Source organism: Pholcus phalangioides, unplaced genomic scaffold, assembly GCF_987345545.1.
Source record: "Pholcus phalangioides strain wild (caught in Gottingen) unplaced genomic scaffold, Ppha-v1.0 ptg000011l_1, whole genome shotgun sequence".
Classification (NCBI taxonomy): Eukaryota; Metazoa; Arthropoda; class Arachnida; order Araneae; family Pholcidae; genus Pholcus; species Pholcus phalangioides.
Window position 1 is genome coordinate 26,107,124 of NW_028301604.1, and position 26,321 is coordinate 26,133,444.

General features: G+C 35.9%; 1 protein-coding gene across 2 annotated transcripts in view; it reads left to right on the plus strand.

Moving 5' to 3' along the window:
• The window catches only part of LOC149080275 (cyclic AMP response element-binding protein A-like), a 200,022-nt gene that overhangs the window by 160,200 nt on the left and 13,501 nt on the right, over window positions 1–26,321 (plus strand). For both annotated transcript variants that reach the window (XM_089239405.1, XM_089239404.1), the window contains exons 3-8: window positions 1,756–2,091; window positions 2,765–3,009; window positions 12,035–12,178; window positions 24,253–24,311; window positions 24,559–24,627; window positions 26,081–26,180. In XM_089239405.1, the coding sequence (XP_089095531.1) occupies window positions 1,756–2,091; window positions 2,765–3,009; window positions 12,035–12,178; window positions 24,253–24,311; window positions 24,559–24,627; window positions 26,081–26,180 (953 nt within the window). The remainder of the gene's footprint in view (window positions 1–1,755; window positions 2,092–2,764; window positions 3,010–12,034; window positions 12,179–24,252; window positions 24,312–24,558; window positions 24,628–26,080; window positions 26,181–26,321) is intronic.

Sequence of the window (26,321 nt, forward strand, 5' to 3'; positions counted from 1 at the left end):
GCCTGTCATTTGGGGGGTCAGGGTAAGGCCGTTGTCCCCCTCGGCTTTTGAAAATACACTAAAAATGGTATATATATACAAATATATACATACATTGAGTACATGTGCTTTGCCCTCCCCCCCCCCCTGGAAAAAGTTGAAATGACGGCCCTGTCTCCTCCTTAATACTTTAATAAACTCCTATAATTTTTCATTATGATGAATCTATCTGAAATGATATTTTTAAGAAATTTTCAAATGGCTCCATTGAGTACTCTTTAATATACTGTATCACTCTTTATTATACAAATACAACGCCACAACAGGCAAACCGCCCAACGAGGCAGCTGACTTAAGAACATCATGGATCCCCGAGCCCCTACCTACTACTGCTACACCACACATGCACCCCCCCCCCCCCCGCGGAACCCCCCAACGAATCGGTACATGCGGGAATGTGCGTGTACGTGTAGTGCAACCTGACGTAAAGTGTGTTTCTGTGTAATGCTTGTTATGTGTAGTGCTGTCATCTGCCCCCAGTTTTACAAACTATGAGTGAAGTGTTATGGTTGAATGATTTACCGTTGTAGGACTGTTGCTCTCTGTGGCGAGACTTTTTAACGGGGAGATCGGCTCGCATTTGCGCCTTGAAGTTGGGAACCACAGAAAACCAACTTCAGCCGACCACCACTGTGGGGTTCGAACCCAGATCCTCGCATCACGAGTCCGGCACTATAACCACTCGACCACCACAGCGGCAAAATCACCCCTCCAGTATATTTTTAACACCTCACTAGTTTTGGTTTTTTAGGGCATCTAGTGGCATTGGTATTATATGCCACCTGTTCCGAAAGTATTGATGAAGTTGTGGTTGCTACATTCTGTGTGAGATACAATCATGCAGTGTAGTAAGCTTTTTACAGGGTGAAACACCTGACTGAATTTCATTAACTAAGCAATTATATTTTGTGCATCCAACAAATGCTCATAAATGTATTTTCTGATTATACTATCCAGCAGAGATATCAACAACAGCATAAATTTTGTGTGCATAAGTATGATGATGATGCTTCTTGATATAACAATAATCCCTCTACAACAATATTTTTTCTTTGTCGGCAGAATATCATTATATCAAGATTTCACTGTACTAAATTCATATTCAAAATGAAAATGTGTCAAATACCTTGATAAGCCTATCATTTCCCAAATTTAAGGAGGTAAGATATTTCGGGATAGCCAAAATAGAATGCATCAAGTTAGGTGAGATATTTCAGCATTGCTGCTGTAAGGGTTAAAAGTTTTTTAATTTGATGAAACTGATTAAATGTCTCAAATTATGTTCCTATTTAGTTCACACATAACATTTCTAAGGAAAACAAGCAACAGTAAACAGTATGAAGATTGTGACCAACCTAAAGTAACTGATTTTCCAAAAAAAGACAAGATTCAAGTGAAGAAATTCCAGGATTTGTGCAACATATTGAATTACTTCAAGCGGGAAGGGGGGCCTTGATTTCTTAATCTTTTCCTATATTTGTTTTCATCTAGCCAATAGGTGTGTGAAATGAATAAAATGTATTTTTATAGTATCAATTAATATTGTATAGAGTTACAAAGAATATAATTTGTGTAATAAATGATTAGCATGTGGAAGTATTCAATCAAAATTCTATTAATTGATCTATTAAAAAATTTTGATTAGAAGTTCAACATTTTAATTTCTAGCCCTGGTTAATATGAAGTTTTTCAAGTGTATTCTTTTTTTCACTGCAGATATGGAAACAGAATGCTTTCCTGGAGTTTCCATGTCATCAGCAGGGTCGAGCCAGTCAGACTTCGCAGATGTTGATGTGTTCATCAAGCAAGAGCCTCCCTCCCCTCCTCCTCCTCCTTCAGCATCAAGAGCTCCTTCACCTGGTAGATGCAGCTCAACTATCTCTTCGTTATTGGGAGCACCATCATCTCCAGTACATCCACAATCCCTTCTTAAGCAGCCCACTATTGTCCTTGCAACGAGGCCTCAATCTGGCTCACCATTAGCTTTATCAGCTAGAGAGCAACAACTGCTTTATCCAAAAGTCAGTGTAAAAGTGGAACCACATGTCTCAAGTAAGCGCTCTTCCTATGTTCTGCACACTAACATTTCTACCAAATGCACTGTTGAATAAAATGTTCCAAGTATATCTGAACATGTTGAGAAGTTTTTAATGCTTCTTCCTCTGAATCACTCTTGATTTTTTTTTTAATTTATATTATGAGGTTCTTTCTTCTTGTGTTTTATGGTGACCATATATTGACCATTCAAGTTTAAGTTAATTTTAATTTTTGCATCAAACTTTTTATACAAAAAAAAAACTTTGCTTCTTCTGTAACTGTAACAAAAATTAATCCTTTTATTGCTGTATACATTCAAAGAATTAGTTCATGAACTAATTTATTTAGTATCAATAAAATTCAGAATGTGTAGTTTTTTTTCACAATTTTTTAACACTCTTTGCCATTAAAAAATATCAATAGATTTAGGCCTTAAACTTTTTACAATCGTTTTCTTCACTTATCATTAATTTTATTAATTTTTATAAATGATGCTTAAATTGCTCTTGAATTGAAAATGTGTTATACTCCATTATGTATTGGTGCATCATCCTGTCATCCATGAGTTGTACAAGCATGCTGAAATTGGTTTCATCTCAAACTTTAGAAATAATTATCAGACTTTTTTATATTCAACTCATTTTTTGTTTTTACCAATGAAATTGTTGAAAGTGCTTTATTATTTCAGCAAGTGGCTTTCCTCTACCACCGACTCCTCCATCTTGTAATGGTAGTGATTCCGATGGTAGTCTTTCTCCAGTCCACACACTTCGACGGCACAGCCCACCTCCGCCCCCCATGTTACATCGCAGCAGCACTCCATCATCCAGTGCAACAAATCCAAATCGGAAGTCACAGGCGAAAGTTCTACTTTCTGTTGCTTCAACAAAGCATGCCAACAGTAGCCAAACATCTCTCATCAGCAGTCAACCAGTAAGTATGTTTTTTTATCCTTGACTAGTGTAGAAAAAACTGGGTTTTTTTCCAAGCCTTTTTTTTCATGATCCGACTTTTTTTTGAGATGATCAGGCTTTGCATTAACTCAAAAATTTCTATAGTGTAATTTCTTTGGAAAAACAATGCAACAATCAGCAGAGATATATTTATGGTTTTGCTGTCTATAGGTTATACAAATTTTCCCACCCTTCTTCCAATCTAGTCTAATTTTCTTGACTTTCATTGAATTCGCCACCCCGTGCTTGGCTTCCCCCACCACTCCTGCAAATAGAACTGTATCTCTAAATCACTCTTTTGGTCACTCCTGTACTCACACATTCTCTAAGCCACTCTTTTAGTCACTCACATGCTCGCACACTGTTTTGGTCACTCACATGCTCACACACTGTTTTGGTCACTCACATACTCGCACACGCTCTATGTCTCTTTTAGATGCTCATGTTATATATATATAATATATTATGTTAATGGACAAACAATTGATTGATATTTTTTTGTTTTTGGTATCTGACAACAGGTTATTAGTCAAGTATTTAGATTTGGAGTTTTAGCAACAGTACAAAAAACATGGCTGCTCAAGTCTGAACAACAACAGATGTCTCCCATTTTTAGTGTTTAAATCTCTATTAAATATATCTTAGTTCTATTGATTATTCTGTTATAATCGGTTATAATCATTTACACTTACACACATCATTAGTGGCAAGGATATATGAACAGATCCAAAATAAGATAAAACAGTCAAACCCTGCTATATTGAACCTGGTTCCATAACAAACAATATTTTTAATCCTGCCCAATAGAATGTCCTCTTATTAAATCAGATATAGCAAACTTCTGTCTTTTGAACAAGGCTGGCCTTTTAGAAGTCATTTAGTAGCCCAGTGCAAAAACAGTTTTGTGGCCCTCTTAAATATTATGAGAGAGATGTGATGAAGGTTAGGCCCAGAGATTAACTAACTTTTGCTCTTATACAGTGAAACTTGTATGAAATGAAACTTCAAGAGACAGAACTGAAACTTCTGTTTCACAAAAATTTCTGTTTTATAAAGGTGCAAATCAAAGCACTAATCCTTGAACAAGTTATATTTTGATTCCATTTAAAACCGGTTTCCGTCTCATGCAGTGTCTGTCTTAGATAGGTTTCACTGTACATCCACAGAAATTCAATTTGAGGGCTCCACTAAAAGTCCTGGAATTTGGATCCATAAAAAAAACCTTTCCAAGGAGATTCTAGAAAGCAGAGCTATCGCAACACAGGGGCATAGTGGTTAAAGAGCCTTATGTTAATGAGATATATACAAAAGAAAATAATGTCTAATACTCAAAATAAGATTTTAAATCAAGATGATTGTCACAGGGCCGTAACTAGGATTTTTTCCACCTGGGGCAAACATTATTTTACCGCCCCCCACAACTTTAAAATTTTATAATTTTATAATGGTGTTCTTTTGATAGGGTGACAAGTTCAGAGAGTCTTTTACCAAGGTCTTAAGCAAGCTTCTTGCTGCTGCAACAAGTGTTTTGGAGATTTTTTTTTTTTGAAACTAGAATTATATAAAATCAAGTGAAGCTGATCTTCATTTGTACATCAGAGATCATAACAGAAAATGACTTGTAGCTTCATATATTGATGATGGCTTAGTCAAAGCAACTGATCAGCAAGAAACGGAATATTTAATTAAACAATTGAAAATGTAATTTAAAGTCACCAGTAAACCAGCAACATACTTAGGATTCAAAAGTGAAAAATTTTCTAATGGAAACATCAAGATTAGTCAACAAGCTTATGCAAAGAAGTTGTAGAAGAAATTTATTATGGAAAATTGTAGACCAGTTCATACACCTATTTTGAAGGAGACGTCAAAGAAAAATGGTCTCAATTCACAAACAGATGAATCATTTCCTTACAGAAAAGTAGTTGGAGCTTTCATGTATCTAATAGTAGGCACCAGACCCGACCTAGCATACAGTGTAGGAATTTTATCACACAAGCTAGAGAATCATTCAAAAAAAGATCGGGTGAAAGCCAAACATGTTCTCAGATACATTGCAAGTTCCACAAGTAAAGACATTATCTACAGATATAACTACAATCCCAGAGTGTTAGAATGCTATAGTGTTGCTTACTTTGGAGGATGTGAAAAGACTGGTTGCTCAACTACAGGAGTGGTGATCTTGTATTCCGGTGAAGCTTATTCATTCTTCAAGGCGCCACTTTTTGTAGTTTCTTTATCATCGGAACTCATCAATTCGATCCACAAATTTCTCAAATAGTCTTTGAGAGGATTGTTGATGCTCACATCTAAAGGCTGTACAATCGATGTTAGCCCACCTGGTATCAAAGCCAATGATGTTTTTGATTTCTTTGCCTCTGCTTTAACATTATTGGTTCTGTGGGGTTTGAACATATCCCATACCAATAAAGCCAGTTTCTTGAACACTGCTACAAAAATGACTGATTGCAGGGGTCAATATTTTCTCATCAAAAACTGACTCACTATAAGCCTAGCCCCCCCCCCCACTTGAGGAATGAATTTTTCCCCAATAAAACTCTGTTTATATACGGTAATTAAAATTGTATTTAAATTGTATAATATTTTTTATACTCGGATTAACATTTTTTTCTACAGAAGGGGGTAGAGAAACAGAAAACATTGAGACAAGGTGTTTTGCAAGCTTGTAAGCTTATATACCTACCCCCTTACAACATCTCTGCGGATCCTCTGGCACAAAAGTATGCCTCGTTCTTCACATACGTCAAGCGAGCCATTAATATCTGCTCTTCACCGACATTACTCGATGCTGAACTGAATGTCCTTAGAGCAATAGCAGTCTATCATGGCTACCGCAGCTCTCTCATTGATAATCTATACAGCAAACTGATTAAAAACACTTCCAAAATCAAGCCTAAACCGGAACACAAAAACTTAATCGTTTTGCTTTTCTTCCCAAAAACCAGCCAACGCATCGCTAAAATCCTTCGAAAATACAATTTTTCTGTGGTTTTCACCCCCATCAATAAACTTTGCTTCTCTCAACTAAAATATCCCATTGACACACTCAACAACTGGGGCGTCTACAGCATTTCATGCCAATGCGGATTATCATATACATCCGTTTCTGCTGGGGAGCTGTGAATAGACATTAACTAGGGTGAGGGGCGATATAAGTGCAAAAGTTTGAGAATTATTACTCTATAATATTGTGCATGACCAAGCATAATGAAAATGTTTTCACACAAATTCACTTAAATTGCAAAATATTTCATATCACTATTCTGTGCACAGAAGAAACAGGTCTGGGCAATTCATTTTTCTTCTTCCAAACTCTTGTAAGCAATTTTCCAATGATCAATACATAATACCCTCAAAAGCAATTTTCAATGCCTTCTGTCTTCATTTATGAATGTATACTGACAGTGTAGGAATTTTATCACACAAGCTAGAGAATCATTCAAAAAAAGATCGGGTGAAAGCCAAACATGTTCTCAGATACATTGCAAGTTCCACAAGTAAAGACATTATCTACAGATATAACTACAATCCCAGAGTGTTAGAATGCTATAGTGTTGCTTACTTTGGAGGATGTGAAAAGACTGGTTGCTCAACTACAGGAGTGGTGATCTTGTATTCCGGTGAAGCTATCTCATGTCTCAGTCAACGACAATCTATTGTAGCAACATCGACTACTGAAGCAGAAATTTTTGCAGCAAATGAATGTTGTAAAGAAACAATTTGGTTGCAAAGGATGTACAAAACAGTTGTACGACTTAAAGAAGTTCCAGCAATCTAAATTGATAATAACACAGCTATAAGACTAGCACAAAATCCAGAATTCCATCACCGCACAAAGCACATTAGCATTCAACATTTCTTCATTCATGAAAAAGTGATGGAAGGAGAGATTGCAGTACAAAAGGTCTCTACAGAGAATCAGGTGGCCAATATGATGAAGCCACTGCATAAGCCAAGATTAGTGACACTGTCTGCTAAAATGGGACTTGTATTGTAACAGAATTGTTTGTTTTATTAACAAGGGGAAAGTGTTATAATATTATGTTACTGGACAAACAATTCACTTACGTATTTCTGTTTTTGATATCTGGTAACAGATTATTAGTCAAGTATTTAGATTTGGAGTTTTGGCAACAGTACAAGAAACATGACTGCTCAAGTCTGAACAACAAGAGATGTCTCCCATTTTTAGTGTTTGAATCTCTATTAAATATGTGTCTTAGTCAATTGAATATTCTGGTTATAATTATTTACTCTCACACACATCATTAGTAGGAAGGAAATATCAAGATCCAAAATCACTAGAGCTCACTGACATGGTTCCTTGTTTTATGGGTCACTCTTTTGATCATTTACATGTTTGCTTGCACATGCTCTAGATCAGTGGTTCTCAACCTTTGGAAGCCTGCGGTCCGGTTGGTTTCATTTTTGTGAGGAGAAGGCTGTCATACACATGACTAATGGGGAAAAATGAGATGTGAATCATTCATGGCCTGATTTGACTGTCAGGGCCCTCTAGTTGAAAACACTGCTCTAGGTCACTTTTTTGGTCATTCACATGCTTGCTCATATTCTAAGTCACTCTTTTGCTCACTCATGCACTTGCAAACTCCCTATGGCACTTTTTGGTCACTCACTGATCTAGTTCCTAGCTATCTGGGCAGATGCGGATTTATCATGGACCCCACATCCTGCAGCAGGGTCCCTAGGTTTTTATATTTTTAGACCCCAGACCGGACATTTTACGGGACCCTCTGCAGTGAATTTAAAGCATGAAAAGGCAAAAAAATTGATGAAAATCTCCTGGACCCCGAGGCTGAAGCACTGTTAGCCCCACCCTTGTGGGGGGGCCTATGGGATTTTTTTGAGGGTTATACAAGTTTTGCGGAGCTTCTCCCATTCTACGATTCCAATTCTTGACCACTCATTTCTCAAGAATAAAAAATATGTTAGAAAATAATAAAATTAATATTTTCCTAAAATCAAATTTAACTTTTTTTAGTGAACAATTTGCTATTCACATTTCCTCAGTTAATGCAAAACCATAATGCTGGATGTATATATATATATATATATATATATATATAGGGTGCAAATATTAAAGTTCCTACACACTATTTGCTTTTTGAACCATTGGGTAAAGAAATTAAAAAAAAAATATTTTTAATTAGAAAGAGTGTTGAAGTATTGCACGAGGTTTATTCAAAGAGTATCTGACCATAATTTTTCATGCTTAAATAAATGAAGCTATGGAGACGTGGTGTGGTGCACATATGTAGGCAGCCCTAATGTGTGTATGTGTATGCTCACATATTTTCCTGTCTGTGGAAGCTGTCAATTGGCAAACCCCAGATGAGTAAAGATGTGTGAGTACCATCAAATTTTTGTTTTTGACAAAATGATAGAAAAACTTGATCATTAAACAACGAAAAATTTTGTGTGAAGCTTGACAATTCCCAAGTGATAACGATTCACAAGATTTGACAGGCCTTTAAGGACAAATCAAATCATTTGGCACCGCACCATGACCCCCACATCTTGGAGTGGGGCCCTAGGATGGGAAGTTTTGCGACGCCTCCGGTCAGACTTTTCACAGGCTCCTTCTGTAGTTAATTCATAGCATGAAAAAAGCAAAAAATGATGAGATCTGTCCCAGGCCCTTGTCAGCCCCCCCCCCCCCTTTGTGGGGGGGCATTCACCACACAGATACGAGTGGTACAACCGCTTTAAAGATGGCTGCATATCAACATAGAGGGAAGCACATTCTGGTAGGGGCTCAACATCCAGAGATTGTCATTGACCAAGTGTGGATCCTGATAATGCAGGATTATCAAATCATGATCAGAAAGCTTGTATAAGAGGCGAGCATTGGTATTAGATCAATTCATTCCATTTTGACTGAGGATTTGTGCTTCAGGAGAATCTCAACTAAGTTTATGTCATAGCTGCTAACAAGGGAGCAGAAGCAACTCCATTGGAGATCACACAGGACTTGCTGGAAACTCTGAACAGTGATCCCAATTTCTTCAACATATTGATCATGGGCGATGAATCCTGGATTTATAGGTACGACCCACAAACCAAGTTGCAGTTATTTCAATGGAAACATCCAATATATATCCAAGGCCAAAAAATGCAAGGCAGGTCCACAGCAATTTCAAAGTCATGCTGACCATCTTATTGACACCAGTGGCTTGGTTCATCATGATTATGCACCACATGACACAACCATCACCAGAGTACTACCAAGAGGTTCTGAGTTGCCTTCCATGACACTGAGACACAAATAACCAGATCTGTAGGCAGCAGTCAATCTGGCAGCTACATAACACACCCACTCATTCTTCACATTTGATACAAGGTTTCCTGCCCTTACACCGCACACCTGTGCTTTGTCAGGCTCTCTACTCTCCCAACATGGCTCTGTGTGTGACTGTTTCTTCCCCATGAAAATGAACCATCATGCAGAATGTGATGGACCAGCTGTGCACCATCTCAAAATAGGTATTCCAGAGCTGCTTAAGACAGGGGTTAGTTAGTTACCAGTGGCAGAACCGTTGGGAGAACTGTGTGGCAGCCCACTTTGAATGAGATTAGTGTAAGATTGATCTATCTGAATACAAGTATTTTTTATGAATAAATATCAGATATTTTTTTGAATAAACCTCGTATTGTATATGTTTAGATTTTTAGATATGTCTTTATTTTTTATTTTACTAAAGGTCATAAAAATTTAATTTTTATATGTTCCCTTTGTTCTCTACCTTCCAAATTGAAAGTTTTTGCCTCATTTATACTATGCCTCACAAAAAAAATTTTCATGTTTTTAAGTGAAATATTGGCCGAGATATTTGAATTTAATCATCCCTGAAAATGAGGCAAAGAACAGCATATAATAAGAGACAAACTCTAGCAAAAACAGCTCGGAAACTCAGATTCTTTAAAGTTGCAGTTTATTGAAACTTTTCTGAATTATGAGATATCACCTTAACTTTCAATGTGCAATGTCTTGGTGAATATTTCACTTATAAAGAAAGGGGCCCAAGGTTTCGTCCTCAAAAAATTTAAGTACATTCATCTTACCCAGAAACAAATAAAAACAAAAAAATTAGTGGTGGAGTGCAATTATTAATGCTGAAAAAAATTATAAAAAAAAATGACAACAGCTGGCTACTCATCACGTCTCATGCTTCTTGGCGATATCTTTAAAATTTTTCTTTTCACTTCTGTTACACACTCTCTAGCTCTTTTTCTTTTCTTCCTTTTTTTAATCTTTCTTTTTTTGTGTTCTATGCTGTACCTGATCATGTGTTTGAATGACATCACTCTGGGGGGGGGGGGGTTGCAGGGTTTTTAAATTCATTCTTGGCCTCTATTGCCATTCAAAATATTAATATTTACATTTTTTTGGAGTGACCATATTTGCATCTCAGTACATATATGGGGGGGGGGGGTCCCAAGTTAAATAAATTACATATATCTAAAATGGACATATCATTTCTGTACTTTTTCTAATCAAAATGTTTCTATAACCGACAGTCCAAAGATAAAGGGTGTATAACCCTTTCAAACCCTGTATGCACAAATGTGATAGGTTGCATTTTTTTCACTTTATATATTTTCTTTAACTTCAGGGAGTTCAGCCCTGACTTCAAAGATTATGTGTGTGTTATCATTGAAGTCAACCCCCACATTTGTTAGTATTAGGCATAGGCGGAGATTGACTTGGAAGTCTAGGGGGGCATGATGATGATGATGATGTCAGCTCATATATACATTAGATCAGTCGACTCCACCTTTTATGCTGGGGGGGGGGGCAATGACCCCCCCCCCCGTATCTCCGCCCATGGTACTGGGTCTGAAAGGGATATAAACTCAAATTTGCATCCAGTATATATATATATGGGGGAATTTCACCAAATCTTCCAAATGAAAGGAGGGATATACAAGCCCATGTGGAGCACAAAGCACCCTAGCAACTTAGTCCTATCTCTAACCGTTTTCAAGCTATGGTGGATAGAAGGAAAATGCATCAAGTCTGGAAAAACCAAATTTGTGAAATTTCGGAAAGACCTGCACTAACTAAGACCCGCAAACTAAGCACATATTTGGAAAGAAAAAAAAATCTATAAGGAGTCACCATTTTTTTCCATCAGGAGATCTGAAAAGTGTAAAACTAAATTGCCACCAAAATCTGTTACCTCCAATTCTCTAAACACCCTTCTAACTGCAATCAATCAAATTTACTCAAAACTTGTCCATTCTACTAACTTTTGAAAAAGCTTACAATAAATTACATCCGTGTCTTTGTTCAAGAGAAATTTTGCCTTTTGTTTGCAATATATCACTCAAAACAGCATTTGTTGAAGTAAATATTCAATAGACATTTAGTTTCTGACCAAGAACAAAAGAAAATAACTTTTTTGGTCTTACACATGCATGGCTTCACCATGGGAAAGCTATTGTAAAACCAGTACTACATACATCATGGTAGCTAGCATAGCATAGCCTGATTAGGTACATTGTGAACTGAGTAAATACATTTTTGTCAACGAGAAAGCCTTCTCAACTCCTACATAGTTTTGCAGGTTGATAACGATAACCTAGAGGGGGAAAAATTAGTCTCATTCAGCCTTAGCTTCAAACTATGCAAAAAGAAAAAAACACTTAGTAACATGAACCAAAGTCATGATAACTATAAATGAACATTATTCTGATAAGTGACATTGACTGCATTTTGACTATTTTCTTTTAAGTAAAAATATTCTTGTCTCTTCAGAAATTTTGCAGGTGCCTAATTCATTTTTTCAAGCCCTGGTGAAAATATATCTCTGTAAAAGTAATATGAAAATATACTTTTACTTTTAGAGGACATTGTTGCACACATTAATTTATGGCAATACATATCTTTAATATTTATTATGAATTTTTGAAAAAAATAAAGACTCTTAAAAAAAAGAATAATGCTCTTTCATATTTTACAGAAAGGTGCCACAGGAGTACTTCTGTTGACAGAAGAAGAAAAGCGAACACTCCTGGCAGAAGGGTACCCAATTCCTCAGAGGTTACCTCTAACAAAAGCTGAAGAAAGGTCATTAAAAAAAATTAGAAGGAAAATAAAAAATAAGGTAGTTCTTTTATAGTTCATCTTTATATATTTGTTATGCAGATATACTCAACCTTGGTTTATGAGCTTGATTAGTTTCTGAAGTCCTTTTGTAAACCGAATTGTTCACAAACTGAAACAGCTTCTACCATAGCAATTAATCCATTCCTGAAACTCTGAAGATTTCTAGTTTGAAAAAAGTGTGTTTGTACATAGCACCCCCCCATAGTTCCCAGATAGCGTGCATAACATTTATCTTGAAAAGAAAAGAGCATTCAGAGAATATAAAAGTGGACGAAGTGACTTGTCATTGTTTACTGATAGAAGAAAAGCGTTGAGGAAAGTGATAAGGGATAGAGTAAAAAGGAAGTTGAATCTTGGTTGGCAGATAACATTGGGCCTGACCCAAAATCATTTTTTAGATACGTTAATAATGAATGTAAGGGGACAGTTGGCCCCTCTTTCGATAAGAGAGTTTAGGGTAGAGCGATGTAGGCATGCGCAGTGCTTCCTATGACTTTTTTGCATCGGTTTTAAATAGAGAAAATGATATTCAATGTACGGGTGTTGCATGGGGTAATAAAATCCTCAACGATATACACGTAGAAGTCATTTAGGTCCTAGCTCTTCTAAAAAAATGTATGTACAAGCAAAGCACCAGATGATATGTATCTCATGCTCCTCAGGGAATGTGCTAATGAATTATTGGGGGCCAGTTGTACAGATTTACAGGAGTAGTGTTGCTGAGGGTATCGTTCCAAGGGACTGGAAGCTTGCTAATGTTGTTCCAATATTTAAAAAGGGTAGTAGAAGAGCTGTGTCCAATTATCGTCCAGTGATTTTCACGAGCTCCATCTCAAAAATTTCGAAAAGTATTATCAAAAGACAATTTGTGAAGTAGATAGCTGAGAATAATGTATTGTTGGATAATCAGCATGGGTTCAGGAAGGGGAAGTCTTGTATAACTAACCTCCTTTGCTTCTATGATCATGTGACTATAGCTTTGGGTAAGGGCTAAAATGTAGATGTTGTTTACCTTGATTTCCAGAAGGCATTAAATTGCCTCCAACATGGTAAACTCTTGAGGCATTTACATGAGATTAAGATTGGAGGTAACTTGCTGAATTGGTTATAGATTGTAGTTAAGAGTTATAACGAGTTATAGTGAACGGGGAATTCTCTAATCGGACAGGCATCACAAGTGGAGTTTCCCAAGGAAGTGTTCTTGGCCTCATACTTTTTTCACTTTTTATTGATAAACTCGATGAGGGTATCAATAGGATTGCTAGCGAATTTGCAGATGATGTGAAGCTAATGGGGGGTAGTCAGGAATCAAAGTGATAGGGGCCAACCAAAGCGATAGCTCTAGACCAACTTAAACAGGATTGGTGAATGGGCAAACACATGTCCTTATTGGCACACAGGGCTTGAGTTATGAAGAGGGACTTCATTTTTTGAATATGTTTACATTGGATGAATGCAGCTGTCTCCAGGGCCGTCTTAAGAGTATCATGGAATAGAGAATCATTCAAAAGAAGATCGGGTGAAAGCCAAACATGTTCTCAGATACATTGCAAGTTCTACAAGTAAAAACATTATCTACAGATATAACTACAATCCCAGAGTGTTAGAATGCTATAGTGTTGCTTACTTTGGAGGATGTGAAAAGACTGGTTGCTCAACTACAGGAGTGGTGATCTTGTATGCCGGTGGACATTGGCGTATGCAAAGGAGGGGCTCTAATCCCCCCCCCCAGAAGGGAAAAAATCTGAACTCCCCTCGAGAAAATTTTGCGTATGCTTGTGCCAGTGGAGCTATCTCATGTCTCAGTCAACGACAATCTATTGTAGCAACATTGACTACTGAAGCAGAAATTTTTGCAGCAAATGAATGTTGTAAAGAAACAATTTGGTTGCAAAGGATGTACAAAACAGTTGTACGACTTAAAGAAGTTCCAGCAATCTAAATTGATAATAACACAGCTATAAGACTAGCACAAAATCCAGAATTCCATCACCGCACAAAGCACATTAGCATTCAACATTTCTTCATTCATGAAAAAGTGATGGAAGGAGAGATTGCAGTACAAAAGGTCTCTACAGAGAATCAGGTGGCCAATATGATGAAGCCACTGCATAAGCCAAGATTAGTGACACTGTCTGCTAAAATGGGGTAACAGATTATTAGTCAAGTATTTAGAGATTTGGAGTTTTGGCAACAGTGCAAAATACATGGCTGCTCAAGTCTGAACAACAAAAAATGTTGTCTCCAATTTTTAGTGTTTAAATCTCTATTAAATATGTTCAATTGGATATTCTGGTTATAGTTATTTACATGCACACATCATTAGTAGGAAGGATATATCAACAGATCCAAAATAACAAGAAAAATGACATTCCATAATGCTCACGCATATACACAACTTACTCTCAATGAGTACAAACATTGACTAGTGACAAAACGAACCGATTTGGCAGTATAACATGTGCAGTTGCCAAGTTACAGCCAAGGTTGGTGAGATAGCATAACTCAACACTCTCCCGATATGAAGCCCAATGTTTTTGAGAATACAATTAAATATTATTTTTGACAATGACTTCATCATGATATCTTTCCTTTGATCTCAGGAAGGTACATACATCACAGACATTACGTTATTTTCCAAATTTTTCATGTACTGAATGAAATCAAATGCAGCACTATGCTTTGACCTGCAATGAAACTAGATTTTGCACCAGTTTTATAGTAGTTTGATTGTCCACATACAAAACTGGAATGTCATCAAATCTGATTAGCTCTTTGAAAAACAGCTTCAACAACACCAGTTCATTAGCAGCTTCACTTGCAACTACATACTCAGCTTCCGTTGAGGAGATGGCTACACTGTATTGAAGTCTTGACCACCAGGGGATAGCATCACCTGAATACAAAGAGATTATTCCAGAAGTTCACCGTCAAGTTTTTTCATTGGCAGTGTGATCTGCATCACTGTAGAAACAGAATTGTGATCGTAGAAATGAATGATGCATCAGTCCTAGGTCAGTGGTACCACGAAGGTATCTGTAAATCCTTTCTACACAAATCTAGTAATTTTTCATTGGTTTACACAAAGCTCAAGACACAAAAGTTACAGCAAAAGCTGTATCCAGGTAAGTAGCCACCGCTAGATACTGTAAACACTCAGCTGCTTCTCTATAATGAAAATAGACAGGATCAGCTCCCTCCTGAGCTTTAGTGGTTTCACACAGAATAGCTACTGGCTTAGCTTGCTTCATACCAAAATGATGCAGTATTTTTCAGTTTGAGATATGAAAATCTTCCCATTTTCCTTCTGTTGAATTTAGACACCCAAGAACACGTCTGGTGGACCATCAGTTATCTTGAACTCTTGTTTCAAATCAGCAATCAGCTTGGATATCTCTGACTTGCTTGATCCAGCTACCAGTCCATCATCAACATAGAGAGCAATGATAGGCATCTCTTCCTCAGTCTTTCCAGTGAACAGACATGGATCAGTCTGAGACTGTTGAAAATTCAACTTCATGATGAACTGCATGAATTGACAATTCCAGCATCAAGGAGCTTGCTTTAGTCCATAAAGTAAAATTCAAAAGATGACACACTCAACCAGAACCATCATATCCCTCTGGTTATCACATATAAATCTCCTCATCCAGAAATCCACACAGAAAAGCTGTTTTTTGTATCAAATTGATGAAGATAAAATTTATGTAAAGCCACAAACTGAGAACAGTATGCAGGGTATCGAAACGAGCAACGGGTGAAAACGGGTGATCATAATTATTATCTTTTCTCTGAGGAAACCCTCATGACAAGCCTAGTTTTCATCTTGTCAAGTGATCTGTCTGCTTGTGTTTTGATTCGGTAAATCCATTTGTTGTTGATAACTCTTTTTTTCCGGTCAGAAGTTCTGTCAATTCTCAGGTTTGATTCTTTTTGTGAGACCTCATCTCTTCCTCCATAGCATGATGCCACATTTTTGCTTCAGGTGAACTTACAGCTTCACTATAACTGGTAGGAGTGATAACACCAGTCTAGGTGCTGACCACACAGCACATAGACCAGAACAGCACAGTTTTCTCTAAGGAAAGAAGGTGGTCTGCATTCTTGAAAAGGATACTGTCTTTCGACAATTTCTGTCTCTTGAAGTTCATCATCAGTTCTCAGGGACCCTTGGATGTTGTCATCTTCATCACTACACTCATCCCAATTTTCAATGAAATCCAGCTTCTGGTTTGAATGATTATTATTTACAGAAAATGTTAGTTCAATTCTACAATATTTTTGGATGATATGTATACATGATATCCATCATGAGCGTAGTAACCACCAAATTGTCCTTCCATAGACTTTCTGTTTCACTTTCAACGTTTTTGTTTTGGTTGATGAGCAAAACACCTCGTACCAAACACTCATAGGCATTTGAAATGAAAATTGCCTGGCTTACCATACCACAACTCATGCAGTGTTTTATAATCCACTGGAGTCAAACCTGTGTAGTTGAGACCAAACACAGAAGTATTGCATGCCTCTGCCCACAGTTTCTTAGGAAGTTGCTCATGATGAACCATAGCCCTGGCTGCTTCCCCAGTTATAGAATTTTCACATTCATCTGCCCCATTTTGTTCAGGCATTTCAACCATGAACGCATGCATCTCAATACCATGGCCATTTAGAATTTTTTCATGGTATTTACAAAATTCAGTTCCAGAATCTCACAGAAATTGCTTCACAGCATAACCCACCATTTTAATTTCATTGAGAAAAGTCTCAATGCAAAAAGCCACTTCACTTTTAGCTTTCAGAGACAACGAAACTTGATGTAATCTTTCATAATCAGCATGATACCAGAACCCTCAACTGAGACTTCTTCCATGGGTCCTATGATATCAGCATCAATCTGTTTACCCGATCAAACCAATCCCCCAATCTGTTGGCTTGATCATTTGGGATTTGAATGATTTTCTATGGGACTTCTCATATGCACACCCAACACAAAATTGAGTCACCAGCAGACACAGAAATTCCTTGCTTCTTGAGAAACTTTTGACGTTTTTATTTTGATGCACTAACCTCGTACGCATTAACTGGAGAGTGTCACCCAAACTTAAAATGAGTACTGGTACAAACACTTTCGGTTTTTCGATAACCATGTTCATGATGAACAATCTGTTATTAGACTTTTCTCCAACTACAACAGTCATGCAGTTTCTTTTTGCATAGCAAAATCCATTCATGAATAGATTTTTCTCAAAAGCATGCATTACGGAGAGGAGACAATACTTCAAATCGGGCACGTACCCCACATCAGTGAGAAAATTATAATTCCCCTTACCATTGACTTTCGTTTTCTCATTTATCCAACCACATCCATAGGTGAAAAGCTTCTCCCAATCAGTTGCATTGACAACCTCCAGAAATTCGAATTTCTCAAATTCATGAACACATCGTAGTTTGGTGTCATCTGGTGTGATGCTGCCGAGTCCGCAATCCAGCTATCAGCCACTTTTAGTAACAAACACAACATTGCTGAGCCCAAACTCGGCAACACACTTTTGATTTTTCATTAAGGACAGTCAATTTTTTCTTGTGAAAACATTTTCCGCACAGGAAACACATGTTTTTTTTTGCATTACATCCAGTTTTCCCATAATTTTTCTGTTCTTGTTTCCATTTCTCTTTCCTTTTCAATGCAAGTTCCTTTCTCCTGGATAAGGAATCTGTTTATTCATCATGTAATGGTGAGCTGTCTGAACGTCATTGCAACTTGCTCTATTGCTCAAATCCGCACAGTCTTTCAATCAAGAGATCGATTGATCGTTCAGCGATACACCATCCCATACCCTCTTGAAGGCTAAGTACTCCTTTGATAGTGTTGAAATTATTTGAAACAGCAACGTTGCGCCAGGAACCTCACATTTTAAAATGCACTGACGCTCATCATTTGCTTTGATAAATGTATTTTGGCAATGACTGATGAAAGAGGCAATGAAAGACAGTTTCTTTCTCACTCTACTGTAGGTGAAAGAACTCCATCCACAGCTGGTCTAGTCGATGCAACGATGACTTGTTATAGATTACTAGTAGCTTCTCTCGTGATTCTCTGGCTGTTGTGGATGTTTTTACAAAGTTATAGTTAGTTTCATCAAGACTGAGTAAGAAGCAACAGTGCTTTAGCTCCACCTACATCGAAGTCCTTTTTGTATTGACGAAACTTTACAGCTTCTGTGAACAACAAGTTTTCCTTTTCTCTTTGAGGAACTTTCTCTCTCGAATCAAAATCCAAATGTTTGTGGGTCTTCTAATAGTAGCATCATTGACATTTCCCATCTTGTCCAGTCTTTTTGACACTGCAATCTGTTGATTTGGAATCTCACTGCCAACAGAGCTATGTGGTTTCAATTTCTATTGAACGATCATGCAGTCATGTTCTGGAGCCAATATTCTCTTGCGATTCTCTAATGCAAAGTGTAGCAGAGTTTGAAGCAAGTTCCCAACTTCGAATCACATATGTAAGCCGATCTTCCCATTAAAAGTCTCGCCACAGAGAGCAACAGGCATACAACAGTACAAATATTCAAACATCATACTTCACTCAGAATTTGTAATATAGATGGCACCACTAAAAATTCACACATAACACTATATACACTCAGACTATAAGGTACACATACTCACACTTCTGGCACAACTCAATCGGTAGTAAATTGCCCATGGCAATAGAACAGAGCTGTGCTCAATTTGAAAGAAAAAGTTTGAAGCAGTGGTCAGAGTGACAGACTTTCATTGCGAGGACTCTGGTTTGAACCCCACCAGTGCCACAGTGGTGGTTGACTGAAGTTGGTTTTCTGTGGTTCCCAACTCCAAGGTGCAAATGTGAGCTGATCTTCTCATTAAAAAGTCTCGACATAGAGAGCAACAGGCGTACAACTGTGCAATTATTTTATCATTACAATTCACTCACTTCACTTCTGAAATATAGATGGCAGCACTGAAAAGTCAGACACAGCACTATATACGTATTTAGACTGTTAGGTACATGCACTCATACTTCTGACATAACTAATTCGATAGTAAATTGCCCAATGCAGTTATACTTAGTTTGAAAGAAGAGAGTTTGAAGCACAATAGGATCGACATAACTAATTATTAATTTCAATTATAAAGTGGAATGAAAATGAGAAAAAGGAAAATGATGTTACATAATGCTCATGCATGTACACAGCTCATACTTGCTAGTAAAAACATCGACAGTAAACAAAATGAATCAATTTCAAAGTCGCAAAGATACAGCCAAGGTTGGCGAGATATCATGACTCAACAAAAAGCCTAAAAATAGGAAGGGAATAAAAAAATGTCACTTTTTTTGTTAAAAGTACCACAGAATAATGTTTACAAGGAGAATGTTATACAAGATTCTTATTAAGCTATATTTATTTGCATATCAAAACAATAGTTTATGAGCAGACAAAGCTACATGAAAACTTCATGTTTCATACCATCAATAAAGTTCATATTCAAAACCACTCAACACTTCTTAGTACATCAACTTTTTCGTACACCACTGTCAATTTTTTCTACCAGATTATTTGGTTCTTTTGTCACACCATCATAGATGCCATAGTTACTCCAGCTGTTTAGCCGTTACCCGCCTTTGGATGAATTTCATCAAACATAGATGCCGGCACCTAGGGTCTGAGGCACTTTGACCCCCCCCCAATAATTTCTGAAAAAACAATGCAATGCACCTTTCCTCTCCTGCGTATATGCTTGAGTCTTGTTGTATACATGGGATGACCGGGAGCTTTCAGCGCCCCCCCCCCCCAATGTTTTCTTCATGTCGGCACCTCTGCACACCATGGTCATTTTCTGTAAATAAGAGCTAATTAGACCAGAACTTGCACTATATTTTCAAATTGCAGACTTTGTGATTGCAGCGCACATTTTTCAGAATTTTTATCCATAAATCCTGCGAAGGGGTTGATGCACTAACCTCTCAATGAGGCAGTTCCTGCTGCAGGCAATGTTGGTCATTTTATTGCTTTTTTGTACCAGGAATAATTGTCACTGATATTAGTACCAAATTCCTTCTTATAATCTATGAAGTTCTTCAGTGACTAACACCACACAAATATTTGATAAGAAATCTTTAATGCAGACTTTCTATAGATATAGTCATCATGCTATAAACATGTGCAATTGATTTTCATCTGAAAAACTTTTATTCCATTATTTATTCCAAGTGCTGCATTGTGGAATGTTTGTGGTAACATTTCTCCTGTGTCTCCCGTTACTTTCATCAGCACCCAAGTGGCCCGGTGGTAAGATGCTCATCTCTACCACACCATGAAGGTTGCTGTCACAGTCCCAGGTTCAAACCCGAAGGAGGATATAGATAAGATAGTTTTCTTAACAAGCTTGAGGCAACCATCGATAGATAGTGCCTTCATTTCCAACCCATCTCATTAATGTCAGTAAATTGCAATATAGCGATATGGCCAGAGTTGGTGTTTGGTGAAATAGCTATTTTCATCAAATGTGAGTTTTTCTTTGAAACTTGAACTGATTTCCATTTCACTTCAAAGATAGCACATGAGCAGTACTATCTGGTTTTTTTCTTTGCGTACTTACATGGACTGTTATTTCTCTTTGTGCTGTGCCAATATGGTGAGATGCGTCATATTGACAAAGTTTTGTTAAATTTGTATGTATGGTTAGTGAGAAACATCTAAAGTATGCATGATTATAGCAGTAGAAAATTGAATGTTTCTTATCTAAATACTAATAATACACATTTAAAAGTATAACTAAAATTTTATATATTTTCTTGATTTATGAAAAATTAATTAAAATTGGTAGTGATGAATGAAGTTAATCCTGATATTTACCATATTTCCCTGCATTATCCAGCATTCTGGGAAACGTTGAGGGAGACCAGCACAGAAGCGTATTTATGGTTTTGCCGCCCATTGACGGAGATACGGAGATAGACATAAATTCTTGGGGGAAGAGCACAATGATGATTGTTGATGATGATGTCAGTTCACATATATGCATATACATTAGATCAGTAGGCTCCACCTTTGATGCTGGGGGGCAATGCCCCATGACCCCCATATCTCCACCCATGTTGCTGCCTGTGGGCTACGTAAATTTTGCCACTTTTCTTTTATTCTATTCTAATTTTTTTGCCACTCATACTTCAAATTTGCTGGCCTAGACTAGCTTGTTTGGTCTTAATTCCTGTAAATACGCCTCAGTCTTGACATCACTCTTTTGGTCACAATCTCCGCTTGAATACTTTCTTGGTGTAATTTTTTTATCACTGTTTGGTCACTCACTGAGCTCTGTATTCATTCTCTGTCACTCTCATGGATCCACACTCACTGGGTTACTCTTTTGGTCTCATGCTCATACACTCTGTAGGTCACTCATTGATCTGGTCATACTCTTTTAAGTCTCTCTTTTGATTATACATGCGTGTACACTGTTTTTGTTGCTCACACGTTTGTACATGCTCTGTCACTCTTTTCGTCACTCACATGCTTGCACACTTTCTTGATCTTTCTTTTTGTCATTCATTAACTTTGCTCTCTAGGTCACTCTTTCTATCACTCCTTTTCTAAACATTCTTTTGGACACTCTTATGCTACACATTCTTTAAATCACGCTTTTGGGTACTCACTTACATGTTCCCTCACTCTGATGATCACTCTTTTGGTGACTCTTTGATCTGTTCCCTCAATATCAAGATCACTCTTTTGGTCTCTTCTCTGATCTGTTCTCTTGCTCTCAAGATAACTCTTTTGGTCACTCACATGCTTGCACACTTTCATGGTTACTCACTGATCTAGTCTCTCTAGGCAGAGACAGATTTATGGTTTTTGCCACTTGGTAACCTATAAAAATTTTACTGCCCTTTTCTCATTCTACTAATTTTCTTGCCAACTCATTCCTCAAATTTGCCACCCCTTCAAACTTTCCGCCCTGGGCTATAGCCTACTAAGCCCCCCCTGTAAATACACTTCTGGACCAGCATACAAGGAAATTAAAATCACAGATTCTAGAAAATTCTTAAATGTCTTTATTATAAAACTCCATTCAGGGATAGAAAATCTGCTACAAGCTATATTTTGCTACAATGTCCGGCGTTTGCTACATTCTGCTACAAAAATGCCAAAATTCTTCAATTCCGTGCCATCTTGTGCCAAAAACAAAATTTTCACTTAAGAAACTTTGAAGTTTTGTCACAATAGAAGCAGACTTTTCGATAACATCATTTATCCTCCTTGTAGTTTTATTTCTTGGGGCCACAAGTGGAATTAGCTTGAGGTCCCCTCCACAGGATTCGGCGCCCAGGCTTTGGACAACGTATAAAATTGGTTCAAACTATGCGAATTGTCGCTCATTCTCAGAACAACGAAAAGAAAATAACCATTCAATTGCTGTTTCCAGCTATTTTTTATGAGAAAAAGTTGACTCCTTTGATTTATGCATTCCTTACATTAATTACTTTTTAAATTGTGTAAATTTTCCCAGACTGGCTGGATTTGACAAACATTCGTGTATCCTTTAAAAGAAGGGAAAAGTTCGCGAAAGAACATATCACACTGGAAAAACTGCAATGACGAATCCATCTTCATCATCAGGAGTTGCAATGCAAAAGCTGTTGGTAAATTCCGGGGGGTCTACAATCATGGAAAAGTAACGAAATGAGAAAAAGGGTCATAAAATAAGTGAAAAATAGGGAGTGAAAACAGATGTACTTGGATGGAATTTTTGGTGAAAATAGAATCACACATTCTATTAAATTTCTAATAGTTTAATCATTATTTTCTATAGTTTAAATTAAAAATAATTTAATTCTATAGTTTAAAAATAATTTAATTCTATAGTTTAAAAATAATTTAATTCTATAGTTTAAAAATAATTTAATTCTATAGTTTAAAAATAATTTAATTCTATAGTTTAAAAATAATTTAATTCTATAGTTTAAAAATAATTTAATTCTATAGTTTAAAAATAATTTAATTCTATAGTTTAAAAATAATTTAATTCTATAGTTTAAAAATAATTTAATTCTATAGTTTAAAAATAATTTAATTCTATAGTTTAAAAATAATTTAATTCTATAGTTTAAAAATAATTTAATTCTATAGTTTAAAAATAATTTAATTCTATAGTTTAAAAATAATTTAATTCTATAGTTTAAAAAGAATTAAAGTCCATAGTTTTTAATCACTCTATTAAATTTCTTAGAATTTCTACAAAATATTCTAAGAATGACCCAGCAAAAGAAGGTATCTCAAAGTATGTTGAATCAAACTGAGGTGATGATCAAGAGTTTCTCAAAATGTTTTTGATTTAAAATTTAAAAAAAAAATCTTCTAGAGGAAATCTCTATGTATTTTGTGTCTTGGGGGATACCCCCTTCTTTTGAATACAGAGATAACACTGTTTTTTAAAGTAAAAAGTAATCCTGTGTAGGCTACTGCATATATGTCTATAAAAACTGTGTATTTTATTTGCTGGCAAAATTTTAAAGTGCTACAAAACTGATAAATGCTGCTACAAAAATCAAATTTTCATTTTCCACCCCTGCCCCATTGAATTGGCTGAATTCATACTGTGATCCTTATTTAACCTTGCTTTTTCCAGCACACTGGGAACGGACCAGAGAAAACAACACTAAAAAATCTGGTGTTTGGCAGCATGCCCACTAATGCAGGGGAATAGTGTTTACTTTCATGCAAGTTACATATTTATTTTCTCTACAAGTATTAAATTCCCTGCAATCATATCAATTTTTTCTAGATTTTTCCTTCATATTTCCATCATCTGGTGTTTATTTTGTCATCTGTGTAGACAGTAGCTCATATTTGTTTTTTTTATTAAAAAAAAGATCCATAAATTTTTTAAATATTTATTTTAGCTTTTATCAGTATCATACTTTTATTTTTAATCATCCTATAATACAAATTTTTAGTAATTTACTTTGGTCCAAGTAACAGTGTCTCATATTATTGTTATATCTATTCATGTAAAATCTTTTATTATTATTATTTTTTGCATTAGATATCTGCTCAAGAAAGCCGTAGAAAGAAAAAAGAATATATGGATGCTTTAGAAAAGAAGTTAGTTTACGTTATTCACCACTTATATAAGAATTCCATTTTCTTTAGTTCTTAATTCTATCAGTTTTTGTCTTGTAAGATATGAAGCCAATTTTCTCCCGCTCAACAAGTTTAATTTCATCATCATTAGTTTTCAAAAATGCATTATATGTAAAAATGAAATGAAGTATATATACCAGTTTTATCCCTACAAATTTATTTGTGCCTGAAACATTTTCACATTATGTCTTCACATTTATATTTGCAGAGTTGAAGTATTGGTTAATGAAAACAATGAATACAGGAAAAAGCTCGAGTCTTTGGAAGGGAATAATAAGTAAGTGTTTATTTTTTTTTTGTTACTTTGAATTTATTCTGTAATATACTGGATTTCTTGGGATAGCTGTTGTGGTGCACAAGATTTTAAAAACATAGTTTTAAAGCTGGCAGTGCTTTTTACCAATGTGGTTATGTTCATTTTACTGTTCTTTCTGAATAGATCCTATTCACAAAAAAATTCAAATATTGTTAGCTGACAAATATATGTAAATAAATGTAAACTTGAATCATTTGCAAATTGTGCGATTTCAATGAACAACATTTATTGCAATTCCAAAATTATTTCATGATATACAAATATTAGTATACTGGGAAAAACATTGAGGAAACCAATATATTTTTTTATTTTATTTGATGAAATATGTGAAACGTTCGGGCTATTAAGTGATGGTCTGAGAAATTTTCTTCCTGATGTTTCATCCATATTTATAGCAGGCATTTTTAAGGGTTAAATATTGTGAAGGTCTCTCTGCAACAAGCTAGAAAAGAATCATATATCTGATCAAACAGTGTTGTTCTTTTAATGTGCATCTGAAGTTTCATCAGGTCTAGAAGAGGTATTGACTGTATATTATTGGATGGTTAGACTGAATATGTGGTGCTCTGATTGGCTGTCTGTGAAGTCTGATAATGATTAGTTTTTGCGGTCATTTCCTCTTTGGCTGTCACCGGGCTCACATCTCGGCTCTTTGCTCTATTAGAGTAACATAGCTTAAGTAGGATTAACTTTAATTATCTTCTCCTTTCAATTTATTTTGTTGCTGAGCATAAAGATTTTAATCACTTTTCTATGAAGACTTTATGCTGTTCTTCAACTACTGAACTTGCATTTGTGCAACACTCATTTCAAGAAATGCTGTATAATTTAGTTGGTGGCACTACCATCAAAGTGAATTTTTTTTAAATTACAAGTTGTATATGAATGATATGAATTAACAATTTGAAACAATCATATCAATATCATGAACAAAATCACATTCATTCTGTTAAGGTAAAAAGTTTTGCTTGCACATTGTTCTCCTCATGCTAGAAGCATGAATGTGCAATGTTCTTGGAAAAAAAATAATGTGGGAAATGACGTGTGTCTGTTTACTCTACTCATGTTACTCTATCAAAGTTATTTTCCTAAAATGTTTTCTAACGTGTTTCATATTTCAATAGGGGTACACATTCATGTTTCAGGCGAAACTTAGATAGCAAAATAAGTTATCTAACCAGCTGATAAAAAAAAGTGAAAATTCGCGTATTCATACTTCTAGCAGGGGGAGGGGGGGGGAAACAATACATTATTTTTATTTCAACTGTGGCAGAAATGTGTTGCGGGAATTCAAATTTGTATTTCCCATGTTGTTTGAATTTGTTGTTTTTGTTTAATTCATGAAATATTTCTTGTTCATTCTTGTATTATACTGAATTTGAGGTACTTATCATCCTTTCATGAATATTCTTAGATCTCTTGTGTCACAGTTACAACAGTTGCAAGCCTATTTAAGTGATCAACCACAAAAACAATGTCGTAATGTGACTACACAAACAGTGCAAGTAACATCAGTAAGTTTTTATGAAAGCATAAATTATATTTGGTATTGCATGATTCTTTTTATTAAAATTAGTGTTGTTTTATATATATATATATATATATATATAAATAATCAATGTATAAAGAAATAAGAAAAGTTCTTAATTTTTTAA